Source organism: Muntiacus reevesi, chromosome 8 (assembly GCF_963930625.1).
Source record: "Muntiacus reevesi chromosome 8, mMunRee1.1, whole genome shotgun sequence".
NCBI lineage: Eukaryota > Metazoa > Chordata > Mammalia > Artiodactyla > Cervidae > Muntiacus > Muntiacus reevesi.
Genome location: NC_089256.1, coordinates 74,380,399 through 74,403,272, shown reverse-complemented (window position 1 = coordinate 74,403,272; position 22,874 = coordinate 74,380,399). Strand labels below are relative to the sequence as shown.

Below are 22,874 nucleotides of genomic sequence, written 5' to 3'. Positions count from 1 at the left end.
ACTATAAAGAAAGCTGAGTGCAGAAGAATTGATGCTTTTGAAGTGTGGTGTTGGAGAAAACTCTTGAGAGTCCCTTGGACTTCAAGGAGATCCAACCAGTCCATCCTAAGGGAGATCAGTCCTGGGTGTTCATTGGAGGGACTGATGTTGAAGCTGAAACTCCAGTACTTTGGCCACCTCATGTGGAGAGCTGACTTATTTGAAAAGCCCGTGATGCTGGGAAAGATTGAGGGCAGGAGGAGGAGGGGACGACACAGGATGAGATGGTTGGATGGCATCACCGACACAATGGATATGGGTTTGGGTGGACTCCAAGAGTTGGTGATGGACAGGGAGGCCTGGCGTGCTACAGTTCATGGGGTCACAAAGAGTCAGACACGACTTAAGCAACTGAACTGAACGTTGTACAAAAGTAGTCTGATACAAAAAGCATATATATGATTCCATTTATATAAAATTCTAAAACATGCAAAACTATGGTGTTAGACATCATGATGGTGATTATCTGTTGGGGAAGATGGCTGGAAACAGTTCTGACATTTACTCTATCTGTATCATGGTTAACACAGATGGGTTAGCTTTGTGATAATTCATTTAGCTATTGACTTAGATACTTCCATTTAAAAGAAGTATATATTAAAAAATAATTTCAAGAATGAGAAAACCAGAGCATTGGTTTTTAAACTTCAGTGAGATTAAAGATGACCTGGATTGTAAAAATGCAGGTTCCCCAGACTGTTTGGAAATTCTGATTCAGTAGGTCCAACTCTTAAGAATCTATTTTTAACAGTTCCCCCATTTGATCCTCATTCTCCATACTTTTAAAAAATGATGATTTAGTATCTTCAGTTTAAACTATACTCTGGACAGATGTTCGAGCATAAGAAGTCTGTCATACTGTTACACAAGTCTGAGTTTATTGACTCTCTTAATTGCTAAGAGTAGCATTTCCTTATCAGCTTAATGTTTTCCATGGCTTTTCAGATTTGATCAAAAAGTTTTATTTCCTTTTGCATTTTTAACAATATAGAAACCTGACTTTCCTCTGACATGCAACTTCTTTTTAGATAACAGTTATTTAGTTCTAGCTATATTCAGCATGTAACGTAAAAGTGCCAAAGAACTGATGCGTTTGAACTGTGGTGTTGGAGAAGACTCTCAAGAGTCCTTGGATTGCAAGGAGATCCAACCAGTCCATCCTAAGGGAAATCAGTCCTGAATATTCATTGGAAGGACTGATGCTGAAGCTGAAACTCCAATACTTTGGCCACGTAAATCAAAGAACTGACTGATTTGAAAAGACCCTGATGCTGGGGAAAGATTGAAGGTAGGAGGAGAAGGGGACGACAGAGGATGAGATGGTTGGATGGCATCACCGACTCAATGGACATGAGTTTGAGTAAACTCCGGGAGCTGGTGATGGACAGGGAGGCCTGGCGTGCTGCAGTCCATGGGGTCGCAGAGTCGGACACGCCTGGGCGACTCAACTGAACTGAATGTAAAAGGACATTGTCAAAAACAAAGTCTTTTATATCTTCAAAGAAGAAGCCTTAAAAGAAAATAAAATCTGAAACATGCAACAAATTGGAAACTAAAGTTTGATTAAGAACTAAACTAAGAGTAAAATCAGTAAGTTAAATCAATCATCATAAGTGTCAGGATACATAAAGTCACACTTAGAATTCTGTAGTCTGTACAGTTTTTTTGGTTCCATTGTAAACATTTGGTGACAGAAGATCTTCAATAAGTGTTTTTTGCAAACAGTGGAAAGTCATGTTCTTTCTAAAATTCCATTATCAGATTGTAGTAGTTTTCTTTTAGTATAACATATGAACAATACTTATTCCAAAAAAAGCCCTGAAATCCATTTCACATATTTTGTTATTATTAACATCAACTAATGAGTGTATTTCTCAAACAACTGCAGAGGTTTTTAAGATTTTGTTTTTCAGCACAGACTCAACCTGATAGCAACCATCTGTCCTGGATGATTCAAGTTCATCTCTCTGAAAGCGTGAGAATGGATTTGGTAAGGCATTTAGGTCTTTTCTGGCTCAGTAGCTCAGTAACTCTAGAACATTAAGTGAAAAATAATGGCTCGTATAATTTACTCAGATGTTCTTCCCATTTCATAACCATTACCAACATCTGTGCCTACCCCTCAACACCCCTGCACGCACACACACATTTCCCTAGGGAGTATGGAAATGTGGTATTAGGTGATGAATATACGGAAAAGCCTGATAAATTTTAAAAATCATTAAATCATAGGAAATTTTTTATCTTAATTCTTTATTAAAGGAATGGAGAATAAGAGATTTGGGGGTTTTTATAATGTTAAATTTTTGCAATAAATACAGTTACGATATGAGGAATTCACAATACTTAAGTGAAGGCAATACTTTGACAACTGTAAAACTGACCACCGCCTTTATTTCACCTCTTCACTCAGAACATTTAGAGACAGATGGTTTTTCCTTTTAGGTGCAAAACTTAGAGTAACCTCTTTTAAGTTGTCCACAGTTGTTTTTTTTTTTTCCTCACACTTTGCCTGGCTTTAGCAGTAGTCATTCAGGTTAAATAGTTAAGTGGTATATATGAATAAATTTGTGAACATGAGTCTGTAATCAAAGGATCATAGTGTCTATTGCCTCTTTGTAGAAATCTTAATTAGAAAACAGTTGGCCACAAATAAGGGTAATTATTTGCCATCAAATCATTAAAATGTTAGTGGCATCCTCCAAAAGAGAATTCTCTTTTAAAAGTTCACTGGCAGCACTGACATGTTTGTAAAGTATACACTTATATGTATTTATATGTGTGTCTGTTTATATATATTTGCCTGTATTTGTGAAATTGTACCAAAACCCATCTATAAAATACCTTAAATACTTTTTCAACCTCTAAACCCCTTGATGGTGCCTGGAATCTGCCCCCTGAAACCGTTTTACTTCATGAAAACTTTCAGTTAGGGTGCCTAGAATGACCTTTCCTTCTATATTGCTTTACTCTTTGGGTGTATTTTCTTTATAAAAAGAAATTAGTTACTTGATTTCCTTCTCCAAGTGTTCAAATTTTGGTCCCTATTTTGTAAAATTTTTTTGAAAAAACTACACTACTCAGTTTGTCACAATGGACAGTTTAGAATTTAGTATCTTTTACCTGTCTAACAAAAGTAACTTCTTATAATCTATGAAAAATTTAATAGACAATAAAATATTAATATCTGAAAAGTAATCAGACACATAGATGAAAATTACTTTAAAGTTTGTTTTTCATAAATGTTGACCTACTGGTGCAAGAGAAAAACCTGCATTAGATGATGGGCTGCAAGCTTCTCCATAACCTGGTGTCCAGTAATAATGCCTTTTAAGGCCATTGGAGACTTCTGCAAGGTACACGTGTCCATCCACCACAAACGGCTCCACATCTGTATTGTCTGGTTTTAGACGGCCTGTGTGAATTAAATCTGAATATGCCTAGGATTTTTAAGAAAAACTGTATCATTAAGAAATAGCTTATTCACTTTACAAATTTCAACATTCACATTTAGATGTGATAATTTATAGTCTGAAATATTCTGAATAACTGCTGAATTTTAATATTTTTCAGGTATTGTTCACACAGTGTGGAAATTACAATCTCATAAAACTCATTTCTGCATTTTAACTTGAACTATGTTTTGTTGTCTTATGACTCACTGAGATAACAGTTCTATATATATTACCATTTTGTGGACCAGGGGTTTCATGTCAAAATTTTCAAGTCCCAAGGTGACGTGCTATTGTATATGCCCCTGAAGATCCAGTGATAGCTGGGGATCCATTTTTAGAAAAATAAACACCCACAGATTTTGGCTTAAAACTTTGAGTTCATGGACTCCCTGAAGGTAACCGACAGATTCAGGCTGAGAGACCATTCCCTTAGTATTAGATGCTGGTGTAGCTGGCCACATAATTATTTCTTCATTGTAGAATTTTCTTTTTATATCATGTATGGATCATTGACATCTACATAAAGGTGTCATACAAACATGTTTAACTAGTCAGTAAGGTTGTGATTAATTACTGTAGAGAAAAGCAGAAATTAGTAAAAGATTCAAGTCTAGTTGCTTTCTGCTATAGCTTGTCATTATTAGTCCAACTCAATTCAGCTTCTAGTGTTATAGAATGTGGATGTGGTGTTTTCTGAAATCAAGCTTTTTTTAAAAATAGTGTACATGTTATTAATCTTTTTAGTGACAGAATTCTGATTAGTCTTTTGGCAGTTTTTGAGAATCCTGACAACTTATTTTTCTTTCTATGTGAAAACTTTTCATTATGATGCTTTTTGTGTGTTTTGAAAGCAGTATTAAGGGTTCTGTATATTTACATAAACAACATACCAAATATTTTGACAACTTGTACTGTATTTTCAAATTCTGTGTCTTGCTTTAATTATTGGGTAGCAGGTTAGAGACTGTGCCACATCAAATTTATAATAAGTCAACAATTGTGATTTTTTTTTTTAACTTTGGAGTAAAATTAGGACTGTATAATTTCCCATTTTATTTACTGATTTGTCTTCAGCTGCACTGGGCCTTCGTTGCTGAGCACAGGCTTTCCCTGGGTGCAGCAAGCAGGGGCTCCTCTTCATTGCAGCGGGCACGTTTCTCACTGTGGGGGCTTCTCTTGTGGAGCACAGGCTATAGGCGCACGGGCCTCAGTAGTTGTGGCACATGGGCTTAGCTGCTCCATGGCATGTGGCATCTTTCCAGACAAGGAATTGAACCCGTGTCCCCTGCATTGACAGGTGGATTCTCAACCACTGAACCACCAGAAAAGTCCCTCAGTGATATTCATACTAATATGTAGTATTTGATATCTCTCACTGTTTCAACCACAGAACTTTCCAGTAGCTAATTTTTAGAACGTATGTTAAAATTTATCAAAACTGCAGTGTCTCACTATACTTTGTAATCCTGACTAACTCATCAGTAAATACCATCTGATGTTGTAGGGAAAGCCCCAGGAAAAAACCTCAGTGAAGACAAACTTACCATACATGTAGCTTCATCAAATTTGTTTCCCCAGATGTAGATATGAGAGAGTGTAGGATTTGTTTTCATTGATTGTGAAAGTGCAACAAGTCCTTTTCCCTCTATGTTGTTGCTCACCACTGACAACCTGTGGAGAAACAAGAAGTACTAACCCTGGAAACAGTTCCACAGAGAGAATGGATGAGCATTTATTACATACATCTTACTGTGTTGTCTTAGCATTAAATATATTCAGTGTAGTAGATAAAATACCGATCTTATAATTCCTGAAATCCAAGAAACTTTTCTAATTGGATTCTTCATGTACCTAAGTAGAGCTACCTACATTTTGGAAATAAACAAACTACTGTTCTACTTATTATTCAGTAAAGGTTTAGAGTGGATTACAGACATATTTTTCAGGATAAAGTCATCTGAGTAATATTTTCTTCTTGATTAATTCTTATTTTAAAGTCATTATCATATTGAATGATTATAACTTTTCTGTTAGAATTCAGGATAAATAAGTGATAAGAATTTTCTCATTAACGTTAAGCATGCATAACTGGTATCAATCTAATTTTAAAAAGAAAATAGAAGATACTGAAATGTTTCCTGTAATTTAATATGTCAGTTTAGAAACTGAGTTTTCATATTTCACCATGAATCTTAAGTGGTAAGAGGTTTAAGGTTAGTGTTCTAAACAACTTTTTTTCTGTTATTTTCATTAAATGTAAAACCATACTAACGCTTTAAGAGTCCTGTTGTGTGAAGCAAGAGCGTCACTGAGATAGTTTGCTCCTGCATTTTCCATTCTGTTAAAAGAAAGATCTATTACTTCCAGGGTAGTATTGCTTTTCAGAACATCGGCCAAACACTTCATTCCATCCTGAGTTATTTTATTGCTGGGAAAGGAAAAATATGTAGTTATATTTGAAAATATGAAGTGTCCTTTTATTCATAGAGATCACAGGCTTAGAAACTTATTAGCAGTACTTTCTATTTTAGTTAATATTTATTTTAATCACTCAATTTCCAAACATGTTAATGAAAATTTGCCATAAAATGTTGCTTCTATTCTGGTTTACATATTTAAATTGCTCACTCCAGTTATTAGATATTATATCGGTTTAAACTGAATAATAACTGAAGCTCAAGATAAAAAGATAAAAATGGTTTTATTTTCTAATTTTTGGATTTAGTGTCTTAACAGAGAATCATACCTACTATGAATCTTTACATAGATTATACAGATTATCACTTACCAGCTTACATCAAGGTATTGTAGGCTCCTATTCAGATACAGTGCATCACATAACTGTTTCATACCACAATTTTTTATATCATGTTTACACATGTGTAATTCAATAAGGCACTGATTTTCTTTCAACATGTGGCTTAGGTGAACTGTAGACTCTTCCTAAAAATAGACAGTCTTTTTTTCTAAAATACAATTTTAAAGCAGTACATGTTTATTTCAAAAATGGTCCGTTATTTAAATTATAGGTTTTTTAAAAGATTTTATCAGTTAAGACTGTTAGTCTCCAATTTGCTATTTGTTTAGCATGGCTTTTAAAAAGAAATGATTTTGTCACAAATGATACCTTTACCATCCTAGAAACAGGCAGTAGGCACTTGTAAAGTACAATGACTAAGTGATGTAAAAGAGGTTAGTTAAAAAGGCTGAGTGCCAAAAAATTGATGCTTTCTAACTGTGGTGCTGGAGAAGATTCTTGAGCGTCCTTTGAACTGCAAGGAAATCAAATCAGTCAATCCTACAGGAAATCAACCCTCACTATTCATTGGAAGGGCTGATGCTGAAGCTCCAGTACTTTGGCCCCCTGGTGTAAAGAGCTTGACTCACTGGAAAAGACCCTGATGCTGGGAAAGATTGAAGGCAAAAGGAGAAGAGGGCAACAGAGGATAAGATGGTTGGATAGCATCACCGACTCAATGAGGGTGAGTTTGAGCAAACTCTAGGAGATAATGAAGGAGAGGGAAGCTGGCATACTGCACTCCATGGAACTGGCAAAGAGTCAGACATGACTTAGCAACTGAACAGCAACAACAGAAATCATTTAAAAAATATCAATCATCCCAGAAGGGAAAAACACAACAATTGGTACCATGGTTGAGCATGAGGGAATTCCCTGAGGGTCCAGTGGTTAGGACTTGCTTTCACTACTGGGCTCAGATTCAGTTCCTGGTTGGGGAACGGAGATCCCACAAGCTACAGAATGCAGCTTATCTATAGGATGAAGTCCAGACCGCCAGGACTGCTATTCTTAGGCAGTATGCCATTATTATGATTTCAAAGATGCAGTAGTTCATCACATCAATATAACAAAACAAATGACAAAAGAGTTCACACTGGGCTCTTAAATTCTCTAGCCCTTAAACTCTAATCGTCTATGTGTTCATCTTAAGCATGCTGCCCCTTGAAGGTTTACCCACTGCGAATGAGTTCATAAGAACAAAAGACAACATATTTGTTTAAATAAGCAACATCTAAAACCATATTTATAAAACTCTTAAAAGAATTTAAAATTTTCCATTCAAGTTTTCATTTGTAAATGGTAGTTTACAATTCTAAAAATACAGCGCATTCATGAACCTTGACATAACCCTCAGTACCTTCGTTTTATTCACATACAGCATTATTAACTGCTCACGTAGAATACATACCTGTTCACCATACAGTATGGGTCGGTTTAGGTTTAATCCCTTAATTGTTTGGTTTTGGGTTAGGACTGTAGCAAATGCTATCACACTTTGCATTCCCTAAAAACAGATAAATTCATTAAGGAAACTGACAAAGTATATAAAGTAACCTCCTTAATAGTTCAAGATCAGTAAAACTGGGCTCTGACAAATCAAAATTGTGCTCTTAAACGTTTAATTTCCTAGTCCTTGAATGTAGATTGATCAAATTCAGAAAAAAATTCATCTTTAACATGCACGGGGAGTTTCTTAAGGTTTCCTCAGATGTTTACCTCTAGGTTTGCTCCTAAATCTTCAAGATTCTATATGATGCAGACGTCAGACATGCGGACACACAAGTGGATCCAAGCTAGGGCTCTATACTACTTGTAATATATATCCTTAATGCAAACTTCCTTTTATATTCATACTAACACACTTTAAATATGTGTTTATGGTGGCAAACCATTACTAATCACATTTTTCACAACTCCAGTAGGCCCCCTCTGCCTTTTGGAAGGGCCTGATCCTCTTGCATCTCTGTGATGGATACATATCTAGTTGTTACACCAGAAAACCTGGGCCTCTTCCCACTCCATCAGTCCTCTTAGCTTCCTATCAGTTGATTGCCAGATCTTAGAAGCAAATCTTAACAGATTCTGCTTCCAAAAGATGTCTCTAATTAGTCCATCTCTGTAGCTACCACCTCACCCAGGTTCTCATCACCCACCTGAACTAGTGCAGAAACTTCCTAAAACACTGTCACTTCCATAAATGGGAAACCATAAACCCTTGAAATAAATAGAAAGCATTTGTAAAAATAAATACATGAGTATTAAAATTACTTCAATCTATGTCAGTCATGCTACACTTGGGGAAGCACTTTCTTAGCACCATACCACACTTGGGGAAGCACTCTCTTAGGGTCTGCATGTTCTGGATCCCTGGCCTGGAATATTCTGCCATGTCCCTCTTGAAGGCAGCTCTTTCTCATCCTTCACAGATGAGGCAGCGCTTTTCATCCTAGTATTACTTCCTGAGGTCTTAGGAATAACCATCCTATCACACAGATGACCTCCTACCCATCCATTATCAGAGGACTTTGCTCTCTTTGTAGCACTTTGCTCTAATTTACTGATATTTTCCCAACTAAAATATAACCTTTATAAGGGCAAAGACTATATCTGATGCACTCCTGTATTCTTAGAATCTAAGATTGTGACTATTATGTGCAGAAAATATACAGTTGACCCTAAAGGGTCAGGGATCAATTGTATACCTTGGTATCCATGGATTCAAAGAACCTTGAGTCCTGTAGCAATTGTAGTATTTACTATTGTAAATATTGTAGTAATATATAAATACAATAGTATTTACTATTGTAAATTTACTATTGTAAAAAGTCTGCATTTACCTGGACCCAACAGTTCAAACCCATGTTGTCAAGTCAACTGTATATTGAACTAATGCTTTCCCCATTCCTTACTTACTGTACCTACCCACTTAAGCTTTAGAGCCTATTATACCAAAGAGCCTCCTTGGCCCATCTTCCTGTCATCCTGTCCCAGTGATTTTGCATTAACCTTTTAACTAGGTTCCTAACAGTAGGCCTGAAGGTTTGAAGGCATGTTAGAAAATGAAGCCTGGACTTTTGAAGACATGACAGGTCAGATGAGGGCTCTTAGAATTGTCTTAGGTTTTATGCTATAACTACTCACTGAAAAATGTTTCCACAAATAAAAAATTTATATTATACAAATGAATAAAATAAAAGGAACATAAGATTCTTCTTTAGAAAATCCCATGCAAGTTAAGAAGGGTAATAGATGGAAATTTAGGAAGATTTTTATTACACTGGATATTCTTCCATAAAATTATTATAATCTGATTTTTACTTAAATATATTTTTTCTCTGATACTAGATCTTAGAGATGAGCTTCAGTCATTCATAAGACTGTCATGTAGCTGGTCTCTTGACACTTCTCTGTGCTCCTTTCCAGGGAGAATGATCAAATATGTGAGTGACACTCATAACCAGTTTAACTCACCAGATCACAGTCACCCAGATCTAATTTCTCTAAGGATGAATTAATTTGTAGCATTGCAGCAAAAAACATTCCACCCTTATTTTCAATCTTGTTTCCAGTCATTCTTAGGTGTTTCAGAGTTCTATTCTTCTGAAAAGGAAAAGAAGCAAAACTGGATTAAAATTTTAGTCCACAGAATTCTCTTCAGATTACGTGAGTTAGGAGACTGTACTACTATTTGCAGACTCAGTTTTTCATGGAGATTGAACAGAATATATTCCATAAAAGTAACATTCAATTTCCCATAATAGGTGAAAATATAAAGTGTACCATTTGGGAATTCCCTGGCGGTCCAGCAGTTAAGACTCTGCATACTCACTGCTGAGGGGTTCAGGTTCCGTCCCTGGTCAGGGGACGAAGATCCGGCAAGCCACACGGTGCAGCCAAAAAGTACGATTCACGGGATTTAACTACATTCACGGTGTTGTGCATCCATCACCTCTAATTTCAAAACATTCTCTTTACCCTTAAAGGAGACCTACACCCATTAAACACTCACTTCACATTTCCCTGTATTACTTTGAAAGTGACACAATTTTTCAGACATTTGCAAAGTTTAATTCCTTTTCATAATTCATTCTTTGGATAAATCATTCACAAGATTACAGACATTTCATTGTCCTAACGAATAAATATTTGAACCATAAGTGCACATAATTACCTTTAGAATTAAGTCAAATCCTGCCCCCCACTCCCACCCCCCCCCACCCCCACCCCCCGCCACCAAGAGTGGGAAGAAGGAAAGGATGTCCACACTCTTCTATTTTACATTGTACTGGATGGGGCTAGATAAGGCAAAAAAAAAAAAAAAAAAAAGGCATACAGGCTGGAAAAGAAGCAAAACTTTTTGCATATGACATAATCTTATATGTGGAAAATTCTAAGGAATCCACCAAAACAAAAAAAGACCTGTTAGAACTAATATATGAAGAAACACATCCCATATTTCTGAATCAGAAGACAATATTAAAACGGCACTATTCCCCAAGTTGATCTAAAGGTTTAAAACAATCCCTCTCAAATCCCAGTTTGTTTGCTTTGCAGAAATTGATAAACTGCTCTTAAAATTCATGTGGAAATGCAGGGGACCCAGAAGAAACAGCACAACATTGAAAAGAACAAAGGAGACCCACACTTCTTCAAAACTTAACTACAGGACTACAGCAGCCAAGATAGTGTGGGACTGGCCTTAGAACAGATACATAAGTTAATAGAATAGAGAGTCCAGAAATAAACTCACATTTATAATCAACTGACTCTTGACAAGGATGTCAAAATTAGTGGGGAAAGAACAGTTTTAACACAAGGTGTTGGGTTGACTAGATAGCCACATGAAAAAGAATGAAATTACTCCTATGTCACTTCATATACAAAAATTAAAATGTATCAAAGAACTGAATGAAAGAGTCAAAAACTTGGAAGAAAATGTAAGTGTACATCTTCATGACATTAGGTCAGATATGACTTTAGATATAACACCAAAAGCATAAACAACAAGAAAAACATAAAATGCATTTTATTGAACTTCTAAAATTGTGCGCTTTTAAAGATACTACTAAGATAGTGAAAAGGCAACCTACAGAATGTCAGAAAATACTTGCAAGTCATATCCTATAAGGGACTTATATCCAGAAAGGGCAAAACATTTGAAAGACAATTTTCCAAATAAAATATAGAAATAACCACTTAGCATATGAAAAGATGTCAACATCATTATTCATTAGGAATATGCAAATCAAAACCACAAAACCTCTTCATACCCACTAGGATAGCTCAAATCAAAAAGTGCCAAGAATTGGTGAGGATACAGAGAAATCAGAATACCCATGCGTTGTCGGTGGAACATAAAAAGGGGCAACCACTTTGAAAAACAGTTTGGCAGTCATTCAAGATGTTAAACAGTTTCCAAATAATCCAGCAATTCCACTCCAAGGTATATACCCTAGAAAATTGAAAAGTGCACAGAAAAATGTGTGCAAATATTCATAGTAGCATTATTCATTATAGACAAAAAGTGGAAACCCAAATACCTGTTAACTAATGGATGAATGAAATGTGCAATGGAATATTACTTGGCAATAAAAAGGAATGAAGTATGTTACAACATGGATGACACTTGAAAGCATTAAGCCAGTCAGTAAAAGGCCACATGTTATATGGTGATTCTATTTATATGAAATGGCCAGAATAGACAGGCAGAAAGTAGATATGACTGCAAGGTGCTGGAGAGTGAGGGAGAGAAGCATAGACAGGGATTACTAACAGGGTCTTCTGTGGGGAGGAGGTGTTCTAACAACACTGATCGTGGGGATGGTTACAAAACTGCGAATATAGCTGATCATTGGACAACACAGGGATTAGGAGCAGTGACCCTCTGTGCTGTTGAAAATGAGTTTAACTTCACAGTTGGCCCTCCATATCCAAGATCCTACACTCTCAGATTCAACTGACCATGAATTGTATCATACTGCAGCATGTATTTAGTGAAAGAAACCCATATGTGAGTGGACCCATGCATTTCAAAGTTCAGGGTGTCCACTGTATACTAAAAAAGCCACTGAACTGAACACTTCCAAAGGGTAATTCTGTATGTGAATTATGTCTTAATAAAACTTGATTTTTTTATTGATGTATAGTTGATTTACAATGTATTAATTTCTGCTGTACAGCAAACTGACATATATATTTTTTTAATATTTTCCATTATGGTTTATCCATAGAACTGTATTAAAAGTGAGTTCAGAAGTACTCATGTGATATCTAAATGTTAATGAAGTGCAACAAAAAATATACATTTGCACAATATTAAAACAAGTTGACATTAACATTTGTTTCTGTTGGTTTCCAGCTAAAATTAAAGAAATTAAAATCCCCAAATTGTTAGTTTGAGGTATACGAATGCTTACATGCAGGGCTTTAGCAATCAGTTCTCCACCTTCAGGCCCAATGTCATTAAACATAAGATTTAAGTAAATGAGATTACGTTGTTTCTAAAATAAGAGAAAAGAAGCTATTATACATGTATTACTAGAAATCAATCAAGAATATATGAGCTGCTTTTTAAGTAAAAGTGTTTACCAGCAAAGAAAATCTTTATAACCAGGAAATTTCAAGGTCCAGCAAAACAAAGGACGAGTAAGGAAAAAAAAAAATCAACATTCTTATTTAAATACATATAATCACAGGATAAAGAAAAGGACTCTGTTCATTTTTTTAGATATTTTTAAATTGGACGATGGTTGCTTTACACTGTTGTTAGTTTCTGCTGTACAACAGTGCGAGTCAGCTATTAAGTAAGCACATGTACCTCGTGAGCCTCCCTCCCACTACGTTCATTTTTCATCAATGATTCAAAGTCTGGATGTGGCTTATGTACTGAACCACAGTGTATCACTTTGCACAAGATGACTCAAGAGGCTCTAGGTACGAGCTCTACTGAGACCATATACACAAATGTGCTTTTACTGTATTTCAAGTGTTACAGCACAGTCAAGACCCTTGATATTTTGCAAAACTAGGTTTTGTGTATATGTCACTAGACTAGGTGATTTCACCATAAACAGATCTGAGAACATTTTGGTGGTATGATTTTTGCAGCATTTTGATTTGTGGTCATTGAAAATAACTTGGTTAGTTTTTTTTTTTTTTTAATCTTCCTTATATTCTGTGTCATTTATTTCATGGGCATGAGAATTTTAAGATCTTTTTTGGCTGAATAGAAACACTTGCAGCACATGAGAATGGGACAAAGAGCTAGGAAATTAAAAAGCCAATTTAAGGGAAGAATAAAAAATGATATATGCTGCTTTAAACATTTTATTTTAACAAAATACAGACACACACGTATATGCCAATCTTCTGAGGTTGAAACAAAGCCTTTTCTTTAAGGACACCTGTTCTTATTGGTGGACCACACTACCTTTCTTAAATAAAATACAATCATAAAGCAGCATTTCAGTTTGGGTATCTCCAAAGTGAAGTCTACAATAAAGGGTTAGTTTCGCAGGCTAGGGCTGCTGAAACCCTGCACATTCCAAGGAAAATAGTGGTTCTTAACTCGGTCCTGGAAAAAAAAAATGAACAAAGAACATTTTGCAGTAAAATACCTTGAGCAGTTTTGCAGCATAGTACGCGCCAACATCACTTAGGAGGTTGTATCTAACATCCAAACCTGAAGAATACAGATGAATAGAAGCTGATATTCCTCCTAATGAATACTTAATCAGGAGAATGAGAGCAGGAAGGAATGATTCTTAAGGAGACATACCATTAATATATGAATTATTCTTTAAAACTCTGCAAAGAATCCAGAAATCTTCACCTGTTACTCTTTCTCCTGATAGTGAGCGACTGTTACCAGCAATATTTAATGTGATTCCTACCGATCTGTTAAAATATTAAAAGGAAATCCAGTAAAGAAAATATTTTTCCTTCATGTTTAGTGACATCACTGGATAGTATTTACTGGAACCAAGTACCACAATACATATTTTTATCAAGTAACTTAAAACTACTGACTATATACTACAGCTTTTGAAAAGCACTTTAATATATGCATAATTTAATTTCTCAACCACAGAAAAACTAAAGTATTCCCACTTGATAGGTAATGACATTGAATACTTCAATGATTTGCATAAATAAACCCAGCTCACAGGAGTTAATGACCAATCTGGAACTCAGACTTGGAGAATGCTGGTTTAGTGCTTTTTTTTTTTAAACACTAAACTCGACTACCTCCGAGACCTTTGTCAGTCATCTACGCTGAATCAAAAAAGCATGTCAATTTCATCCAGCATTTGCAAATGACTTTCAAATCACTCAGTATTCCAAGAATTTTGACACAGATGAGTATCAGTGACTGTTCCTAATGTAATTAAGTATGTCTTCCTTACCCTTTATCAATTTCTTCATCCACTTCTTGGAGTATTTGCAATATAAAAGGTTTAATTTCCTGGGACTTTTCCATACATAGATCATAATAATATTCCTGGAGACCACCAGTAGATGCTGCAACTTTTGAAAAATAAATGCAATACTTTTCATCGCATATAAATTATCCCAGGAGCTTCCTCCCACCAAAATTAGATTTCTTTCAAAGATATAAATGAGTGTGTGTGTAGAGTCGGGGGTGAGGGAAAGAAAAGGAAGAACAGAGAAAGTAAAATAAGGAATGGGAGAGAAGAAAGATGCTGTTTGGAGAACTAGGGCTATAGAAGTACTCACTGAGGATGGGCACACACTTAACTTGGAAGTGACACAAAAGGAGAAAGAACTGTTAAATAATAGGCCTGGCAGCTGAGGAAAATGATGTCCAGAAAAATTAAGTATTTTGCCTGAAATCATACAGCAGAGTATTGAATCAAACTTGACTCCAAAGCCTCTTTCCTTTCTGCCATGATGGATATGGGTAACTGAAGTTTGCTTATAATGGCTTCAAATAAAGACACTTTTATCATAGAGTCTAAACTCAAAAGGGATCTGAAAAATCAAGTCCAACAGCCTTCTTGAAGACCTTCTATACCCTGTTAAGTTGATAGCATCTTTGAATACAGCTCTGTCTGTTCTTCCAGAAGAACAGGTCTCGCCAAGTTGAGGCCTCACTCATAGAAGTGCTTTACCTACCATTGTCTTCTATTTCCTCTTTCTAAAGGTGATTTTTCCCTGTCCAGTCGCTAATAGGGAAGACAGAAACAAAACTGGAGTTGAAGTCTTCTTCCTCTGTTATACCTGCAGCTTTCCTTGATGGATCATCCTATTATTTTCAATACTACTTTTAAAAAAATTTTTTTATTGGAGTATAGTTGATTGACAGTGTTGTGTTGGTTTTAGGTGTACAGAAAAGTGAATCAGTTATACATAAACATTGTGTGTCGTGTAGTGTGTTAGTTGCTCAGTCCTGTCCGACTCTGTGACCCCATGGACTGTAGCCCACCAGGCTCCTCTATCCATGGGATTTCCCAGGCAAGAATACTGGAGGAAATTGCCATTCCCTTCTCCAGGGGATCTTCCCGACTCAGGGATCGAACCTGAATCTCCTGCATTGCAGGCAGATTCTTTCCTATCACAGCCCCCAGGGAAGCCCACATACACATACATACATCCACGCTCTTTTTAGGTTCTTATCCTTCGGTCACTGGTTCATTTCTGGCTTGAAGGAGGTGCTGGTTGCTTTGGGCTCCCCCTGTGGCTCAGCTGTTAAAGAATTTGCCTGCAATGTGGGAGACCTGGGTTCGATCCCTGGGTTGGGAAGATCCCTTAGGGAATGGAAAGGCTACCCACTCCAATATTTTGGCCTGGAGAATTTCATGGACTGCATAGTCCATAGGCTCGCAAAGAGTTGGACACAACTGAGTAACTTTCACTTCACTTCACCCATATAATTCACTACAGTGTACCAAGTAGAGTTACAGCGGGTCCTTATCTGTTTTATATATAGCAGTGTGTCTATATCAATCCCAGTCTCCCAATATATCCCTTCCCCCTCCCCTTTGGTATTATTTTAAAAGCATCTTTTTCCAGGCCCAGGCTTTCTAGGGTAGAAGGTATGCTACCACTTTTCTTACAAGCACATACCACTCCCCGTCTCTTTTCTGTCCTAGCTTTTGTGTTTGTGTGTCTCTTTAAGAAAGCTCAGCGATCTCACTACTCAACCACCCTGAGATCTTGAGGATCCAACTTCTCTAAATCTTCATCGCAAAAATGTTCCTTCATGAGTGGATTTCTGCACTATATGAACTAAAGAGTTTACTAAACAAATGTGCAAAACAAGATTCAAGAGAAAGAACATTATGTTAAAAGTGAAAACAAATAATCTTTTCTTACAGTTTTTTAAAATAAACTTTAAAAAAATAAATTTAGGGGAATTCCCTAGTACAGTAGTCAGAACTCTGTGCTTTCACTGCCAAGAATCCTGGTTCAATACCTGGTTGGGGAACTAAGATCCTGCAGCTGCATGGTGTGGCCTAAATAAATAAATAAATTTAACCTACATTTATTTCAAATAACTTGGAAATTTCAATATCAAAAAGAAAACAAAAGAAAAGAAACATTGATCAGCAATCCCATTGCCAAAGAACCATTGCAACTGAGGTCTGGGAGTATTCCCTTTATTTTTCTTTTTCTATATCCTTTTCCTCTTCAGTTAACATTATGAGCATCTTTCCCATCTCATTAGATACCCCCTGAAAATTTTTAACAGCATAGTTGTACATAAAAAATCTTTCACTTACTAAGCATAAAATAATAAGGACCTACTGTATAGCACAGGGAACTATATTCAATATCTTCTAATGACCTATACTGGAAAAGAATCTGCAAAAGAACATACATATATATTCTGTATAACTAAATCACTGTGCTGTCTACCTGAAACTAACACTAGAGTAAATCAACTATACTCCAATTTAAAAACAATTTTTAAAAAAACTTTCACTTATTTTAGGACATGTATTTATGTATTTAAATAATGCTTTATTTCATGTACTTCATGTATTTAAAGAATACTTTAGCACAGTATTTCCCAAACTGTGTTCTGTGGAATACTAATCAACCATATGATCAATGATATTCTAAATAGAATGGGGTTTATTGTAAAGTAAGTTTGAGAAATGATGAGTTAAACAATGCTAAACAGATTCCTATCTACAGTAATTCTCGGGACATTTAAAACTCTCAGGTACACAAGGACTCCTCAAGTTGTTGAGCCCGGAGGGGAAGGAGGATAAAAATGCTCCTAGACTTAGGACTTGGGAGACCACGGTTCACATGGAATACAATCCAAAAAATGCTCCTTTAGCATCCTCAACAGAAAATAAAACAAGTAGACCTAAAACAAATTTACTTCCTGGAACTGGGCTCCCACTGGGTTTTTTCCCTCTCATCTGGCTCCTACCTTCCTTGGTATTAAAAATGTTAAACAAAATCTCAGAAATGGAGACCCAATTGAAACAGAAGTAATTATCTGGTGTTTGTTAAAAATGCAACCCAGGAGACACAGGTCCAAGAAGCACTTGAACTGTGTTCCACCAGACTACAAAATGGTAGGGATTTACAAAGGCAAAATAACCCAGGAGGTTACATAAATGGTTCATCAAGAATTGGGATTGGGGTTGGACCTGGCAAGAAATGAGGTTGCTTGTTAAGCAAGGAATGACTGGGAGTCTGAAATGATTACAAAGTTGCAATGGTGGGAAGAAATTTGAAACTATAAGGGTGTAGCTAGCAGCTCCTATTTTGAAAACAGCTAGTAGTGTCCTTGAGTCTGACAGTATGCTATATAGACCCAATGGACTGTAGCCCACTAGGCTCCTCTGCCCATGGGAATTTCCAGGCAAGAACACTGGAGTGGGTTGCCATTCCCTTCTCCAGGGGATCTTCCCAACCCAGGGATCGAACCCAGGTCGCCCACATTGTAGGTGGATTCTTTGTCGTCTGAGCCACCAGGGAAGCCCAAGAAAACTGGAGTGGGTAGCCTACTCTTTCTCTAGGGGACCTTCCCGACCCAGGGGACCTTGCCGACCCAGGAATCGAACTGGGGTCTCCTGCATTGCAAGCGGATTCTTTACCAGCTGAGCTACCAGGGAAGCCAGTTCAAGTTCTCAGTGATGAAGGAATGCATCTGAAATCATATCCACAACAGCCACCCGACTCCATTTTGCATGCCTGAACCAGAGTTACTCTATTTTGATTTTTAAATAATTTTAAATATGTCATCAAAGAGAAGAGGGCTGCCTTGAGAATTTCTCAGGTTCATTGCCTGCCCTCAGCTGGCAGAACCATATCCAGGACATGCAAACACATGTAGACTTACAAGTCACGTTAATGTGAAGGCATGAAGGAATCTTAGATTACAGGCTAAACAAAGCCAAAGAATATGTATACTTAACTACCTGGCCATGGATTTAAAGTATTTTTGAGCATCAGCTATATTTTTCTGCTACTCTCTCTTTTATTTAAAATTTACCCAAGAAATTGTATGTCAGGATTCTATGGCACCAACAATTTATTTCCTATACTGTATTCATATTAGGAGAAAATAATAAACCAGTTTTCAAATCGTAAAACAAAACCTAGGAATAACCAATTCTACAAGAAAATGTCAAGAATTTAACCTAGATTCATTTTTAATCCACACCTGACTCTTGAATTCCAAATAATTTTTACCTAATATCACGTTTAAGAATTACTAGATAATTATTTTGGAGGTGGTTACCCTCTTCTACTGGAACAGTCAAGTACTGGGAGATTGAGCACTGAGGGTCAGTCAGACTGGGGTGCTAATCCAGAAGGGCTGTGTAATGTCAACTTACTGAAATTCTTCGATCTTAAAGTTCCTTTTATGCTAAAAGCAGAGCATGTCAATGCCCACCTCACAGTGCTGTGTGGAATACCTAAGGCCTGTGGCACAATTCCCTATCTACCAGCACACAAGCATCCAAAATGGAAATGGTGAAGGGAGAGGGGTGTACACATTCCGCTTAGCATGAGGGTCAAAGTGTTAGTCACTCAGTCGTGTCCGATTCCTTGTGACCCCATGGGCTGTAGCCTGCCAGGCTCCTCTTCCCTTGGAGTTCTCCAGGCAAGAATGCTTAACATGCTACCAGATAATTCACGGGTGCAGAAATACTTAAAACCGTGCAGGCATGAGCGTGCAAAGAGTGGTCTCCAGAGCCTCTAGCCCACCTGGGCCCTGCTCTCCGAAAACTTCACAAAAAGGGGCCCAAGTAGTGCATGGAGACAGAGCGACACACACGTGTGAATTCAGGACAACCCACCGCGAGAACCGCGCACCCACCGCGGGGGCTTGGGGCTGCCCTCTCGCCCACGTTTGGGGGCGCCCCGAAGTTCCGGGCTCAGCTAGGGTTCCTAGGGGTCCTCTCCCGCCGGGCAACCTCTGGCCCAAAGTCTGCTCGGAGGACTCGGCCTGGCCATGACGCCCTTCGCGCGTTTCCTCCGGGCCAGCCTGGCGCCGAAGGGACCCCCTCTTTCTTACCGCTATCGTCCGCCGCAGCCCAGGCCGGCGTCGGGGTCCTAGAGGGAGCGGGAAGTGGGGACCCGGACGCCGGCCCGGCCTGCTTCTGGCTGAGCTCCATGCTCCCTACATCCGGCCGGCCGCCGCGGCGTTGTCTTGACGACCGCGCGCGTGCTCCAGCTCCGCCCGCCGCAGCCGAAGAGCTGCGAGCGGTGTGGACTCACCTCGCGACCCTGAGCGCCTAGCCGGCTGGCTGTGCTAACCTCTGCCATTTACCCCTCGGTCCCGGAGGCCTGGCTGGGCAGGTAGTGACCGCCGATGCTGTGGAGGCTCCTTGTTCACCATCTGGGTCCTGGTCCCCTGCCGTGGGTTAAAGACGCACGGAGGCAGGGCATCCCGGTTCTTTTGCAGAGGAAGTTCTCCAGGTTTAGGGGGCATGGCTGATGAACTTAGGGCCGGGGATACAAAGATGATTATGACACACTCGCTCCCCAAGTTGTGCTTATACCTGCAGAGGCTAGGTGCAAAACCTGAGTCGCCCACCACAGCTAGGGCGGACGGAGGTAAGGGGGCTTAAGGGGGCTAGTTGATCAGTCTTGTGGAAGGGCGGGGCCATCATCGAGGGCTTCTTGGAGGAGGTATCGTCCTGACCGGTGCAGGTGAACTTGCCAGAGGGCGGAACTGCTTTGTGCGTTTTGGAGATGAGCAGACTGGGTGTCTTTTAGAGGCGAAGAAAGTCAGGCCGGATCCACGCGGAGTCCTGTGCATCCTCTGAGAAGCACAGCTGTTATGGGGCAGGGAGCTCTTAGATTGGGAACAGCTTGATGGAGGGTGGATTTGGTGGTGCTAGTGGTTAAAAAAAAAAAAAAAAAAAAAAAAACCTTGCCAATGCAGGAAACATAAGAGGGGCGGGTTTGATCCTTGGGTCGGGAAGATCCCCTGGAAAAGGAAATGGCAACCCACTCTAGTATTCTGGCCTGGAGAATCCCGTAGACAGAGGAGCCTGGCGGGCTACGGTCCATAAGGTCGCACAGAGCCGGACACGACTGAAGTCACTTGGCACGCGCTCAGGGGAGAGGAGGTATGAAACATCTCAGGAGTTTGAGGAATGAGGAGACAGAACCCAGCGTTAGTTACCAGGTAAACCGGTCAGGATTTGGTGCTTGGGCCTGAGGGAGAGGCGACAAGGAAGAAAGGAAGGCCTTCTGTTTGGGGTTGCCAGAGGTCAAAGAGAAGGAAGTGAAAGGGCCTTGCAGACGGCTCTGGAGCCAGAGACTCCTTGTCTGAAAAATGTGCGAGGAAGATCCTCAAGGTAAAAACAGGTCATGTATGAAGTTTATTATTTTCAGAGGTGAAACAGAAAATATCTGAGTCCTCTCTCCCTCCCGCTACCCAGCCAGGCATCTCCAGACCATGCTCCATGGCCGAGCAATGTTGCCACGCAAGGCAGAGGTCTCTTGAAACACTCTGTAACCCACAGATTTTAAGCACCAGGGCAAGTGGTTCTTCACATTAAACATGATGATAGAAAAGACAATTATGTTTTCATTTACCCCATGTGCTACCAGCAAAGTTGAAGTAGCCTGAAATACTGAGATGTGAATGTAGGTACACTTCAGCACACTCCCTTCCCTGTGCTGCGGCTGTTTAGTCGCTAAGTCGTGTCTGACTCTTTGTGACCCCATGGAATGTTGCCTGCCAGGCTCCTCTGTCCATGGCAAGAATGTTGGAGTGGGTCGCCATTTCCTTCTCCAGGGGATCTACCCGACCCGGGGATCGAACCTGCATCTCCTGTCTCCTGCATTGGCAGGTGGATTCTTTGCCACTAGTGACACCTGGGAAGGCCCTTGAAGAGTAATTCCACTCAGAAACTTCTCAGTAATACTGGGTTGTAAAAGTACATCCAGAAAGCAATCCCTAGTTAAACATAGCCAATAAAGAATCAATCTTCCCTATTCTTATTTACTGGCAGCTGTTGCAAATCCTGGCTTGACAACCTCCTTTTATTAAGTCCACTAAAAATTCATGTACAGTGCAATTCCTTCGATAGCTCAGTTGGTAGAGCGGAGGACTGTAGTGTGAAGCTTCTCAGGCATCCTTAGGTCGCTGGTTCGAATCCGGCTCGAAGGAATTGACATTTTGGACTTCCCTGGTGGCTCAGGAGGTAAAGAATCTGCCTGCAATGCAGGACACCTGGGTTTGATCCATGGGTTGGGAAGATCCCCTAGAGAAGGGAATGGCAACCCACTCCAGTATTCTTGCCTGGAGAATTCCATGGACAGAGGAACCTGGTGGGCTATATACTCCATGAGGTCACAAAGAGTCAGACATGACTGAGCAACTAACAACAATGCATATACAATATAAATAGCTTTCATAGGGCTATCAACTTGATTCCAAACACATGTGGGATATGATTCATGGGCGCTAATACACACATAGAGACCTTCTAGGCAGGTCTCATCATAGAACAGGATGAATTTTAAGAGAAACAAATTCTTTTATGTGTCTGGAAGCCCAGACATACTTGTTGTGCTAACTAACTTTAATTAGAGTGGCCAGTGCACACAAATTTCCCCCAGATAGCTCTGTTGGAGACTGAAAAAGGAAAATCAAGCCTTCACATCCAAGAAGATTTTAATTAAAACCAGGTTTCTGAAGAACAGTTCAGTTCAGTTCAGTCACTCAGTCGTGTCCGACTCTTTGCAACCCCATGAACCGCAGCATGCCAGGCCTCTCTGTCCATCACCAACTCCCAGAGTCCACCCAAACCCATGTCCATTGTGTCAGTGATGCCATCCAACCATCTCATCCTCTGTTGTCCCCTTTTCCTCCTGCCCTCAATCTTTCCCAGCATCAGGGTCTTTTCCAATGAGTCAGCTCTTCACATCAGGTGGCCAAAGTATTGGAGTTTCAGCTTCAACATCAGTCCCTCCAATGAACACCCAGGACTGATCTCCTTTAGGATGGACTGGTTGGATCTCCTTGCAGTCCAAGGGACGCTCAAGAGTCTTCTCCAACACCACAGTTCAAAAGCATCAATTCTTCGGCCCTCAGCTTTCTTTATAGTCCAACTCTCACATCCATATATGACTAC

General features: G+C 39.0%; 1 protein-coding gene and 1 non-coding gene across 4 annotated transcripts; one reads left to right on the top strand and one right to left on the bottom strand.

The window, feature by feature from the left end:
* Positions 1-1,461: 1,461 nt before the first annotated feature.
* Positions 1,462-19,865, bottom strand: LRRC34 (leucine rich repeat containing 34). 3 transcript variants are annotated; one of them, XM_065943446.1, is made up of 11 exons: positions 19,799-19,865; positions 14,700-14,820; positions 14,072-14,190; positions 13,911-13,975; positions 12,711-12,794; positions 9,766-9,894; positions 7,703-7,798; positions 6,283-6,437; positions 5,767-5,922; positions 5,039-5,165; positions 1,462-3,479 (listed from the first exon to the last, which is right to left on the bottom strand). In XM_065943446.1, the coding sequence occupies exons 2-11, from the start codon at positions 14,771-14,773 to the stop codon at positions 3,276-3,278; spliced, it is 1,209 nt and encodes a 402-aa protein (XP_065799518.1). In that variant the 5' UTR covers positions 14,774-14,820; positions 19,799-19,865; the 3' UTR covers positions 1,462-3,275. The 3 variants fall into 3 exon arrangements, with proteins under 3 accessions (XP_065799518.1, XP_065799519.1, XP_065799520.1); XM_065943447.1 differs by having other exon boundaries at positions 9,766-9,891; XM_065943448.1 differs by lacking the exon at positions 5,767-5,922.
* Positions 19,866-21,817: 1,952 nt separating this feature from the next.
* On the top strand, positions 21,818-21,907 carry TRNAY-GUA (transfer RNA tyrosine (anticodon GUA)). Its single transcript is given in 2 exon segments — positions 21,818-21,854; positions 21,872-21,907. It is a non-coding gene; the product is annotated as a tRNA-Tyr (tRNA).
* The last annotated feature ends 967 nt before the right edge of the window (positions 21,908-22,874 follow it).

Coding starts and splice junctions, on each gene's coding strand:
- LRRC34 (XM_065943446.1), bottom strand. CDS start 14,773: ATGGAAAAGTCCCAGGAAATTAAACCTTTTATATTGCAAATACTCCAA. Junction 13,976..14,071: donor GAATAATTCATATATTAATG/GTATGTCTCCTT, acceptor TGTATTCTTCAG/GTTTGGATGTTAGATACAAC. Junction 12,795..13,910: donor ATGCTGCAAAACTGCTCAAG/GTATTTTACTGC, acceptor CTCTTATTTTAG/AAACAACGTAATCTCATTTA.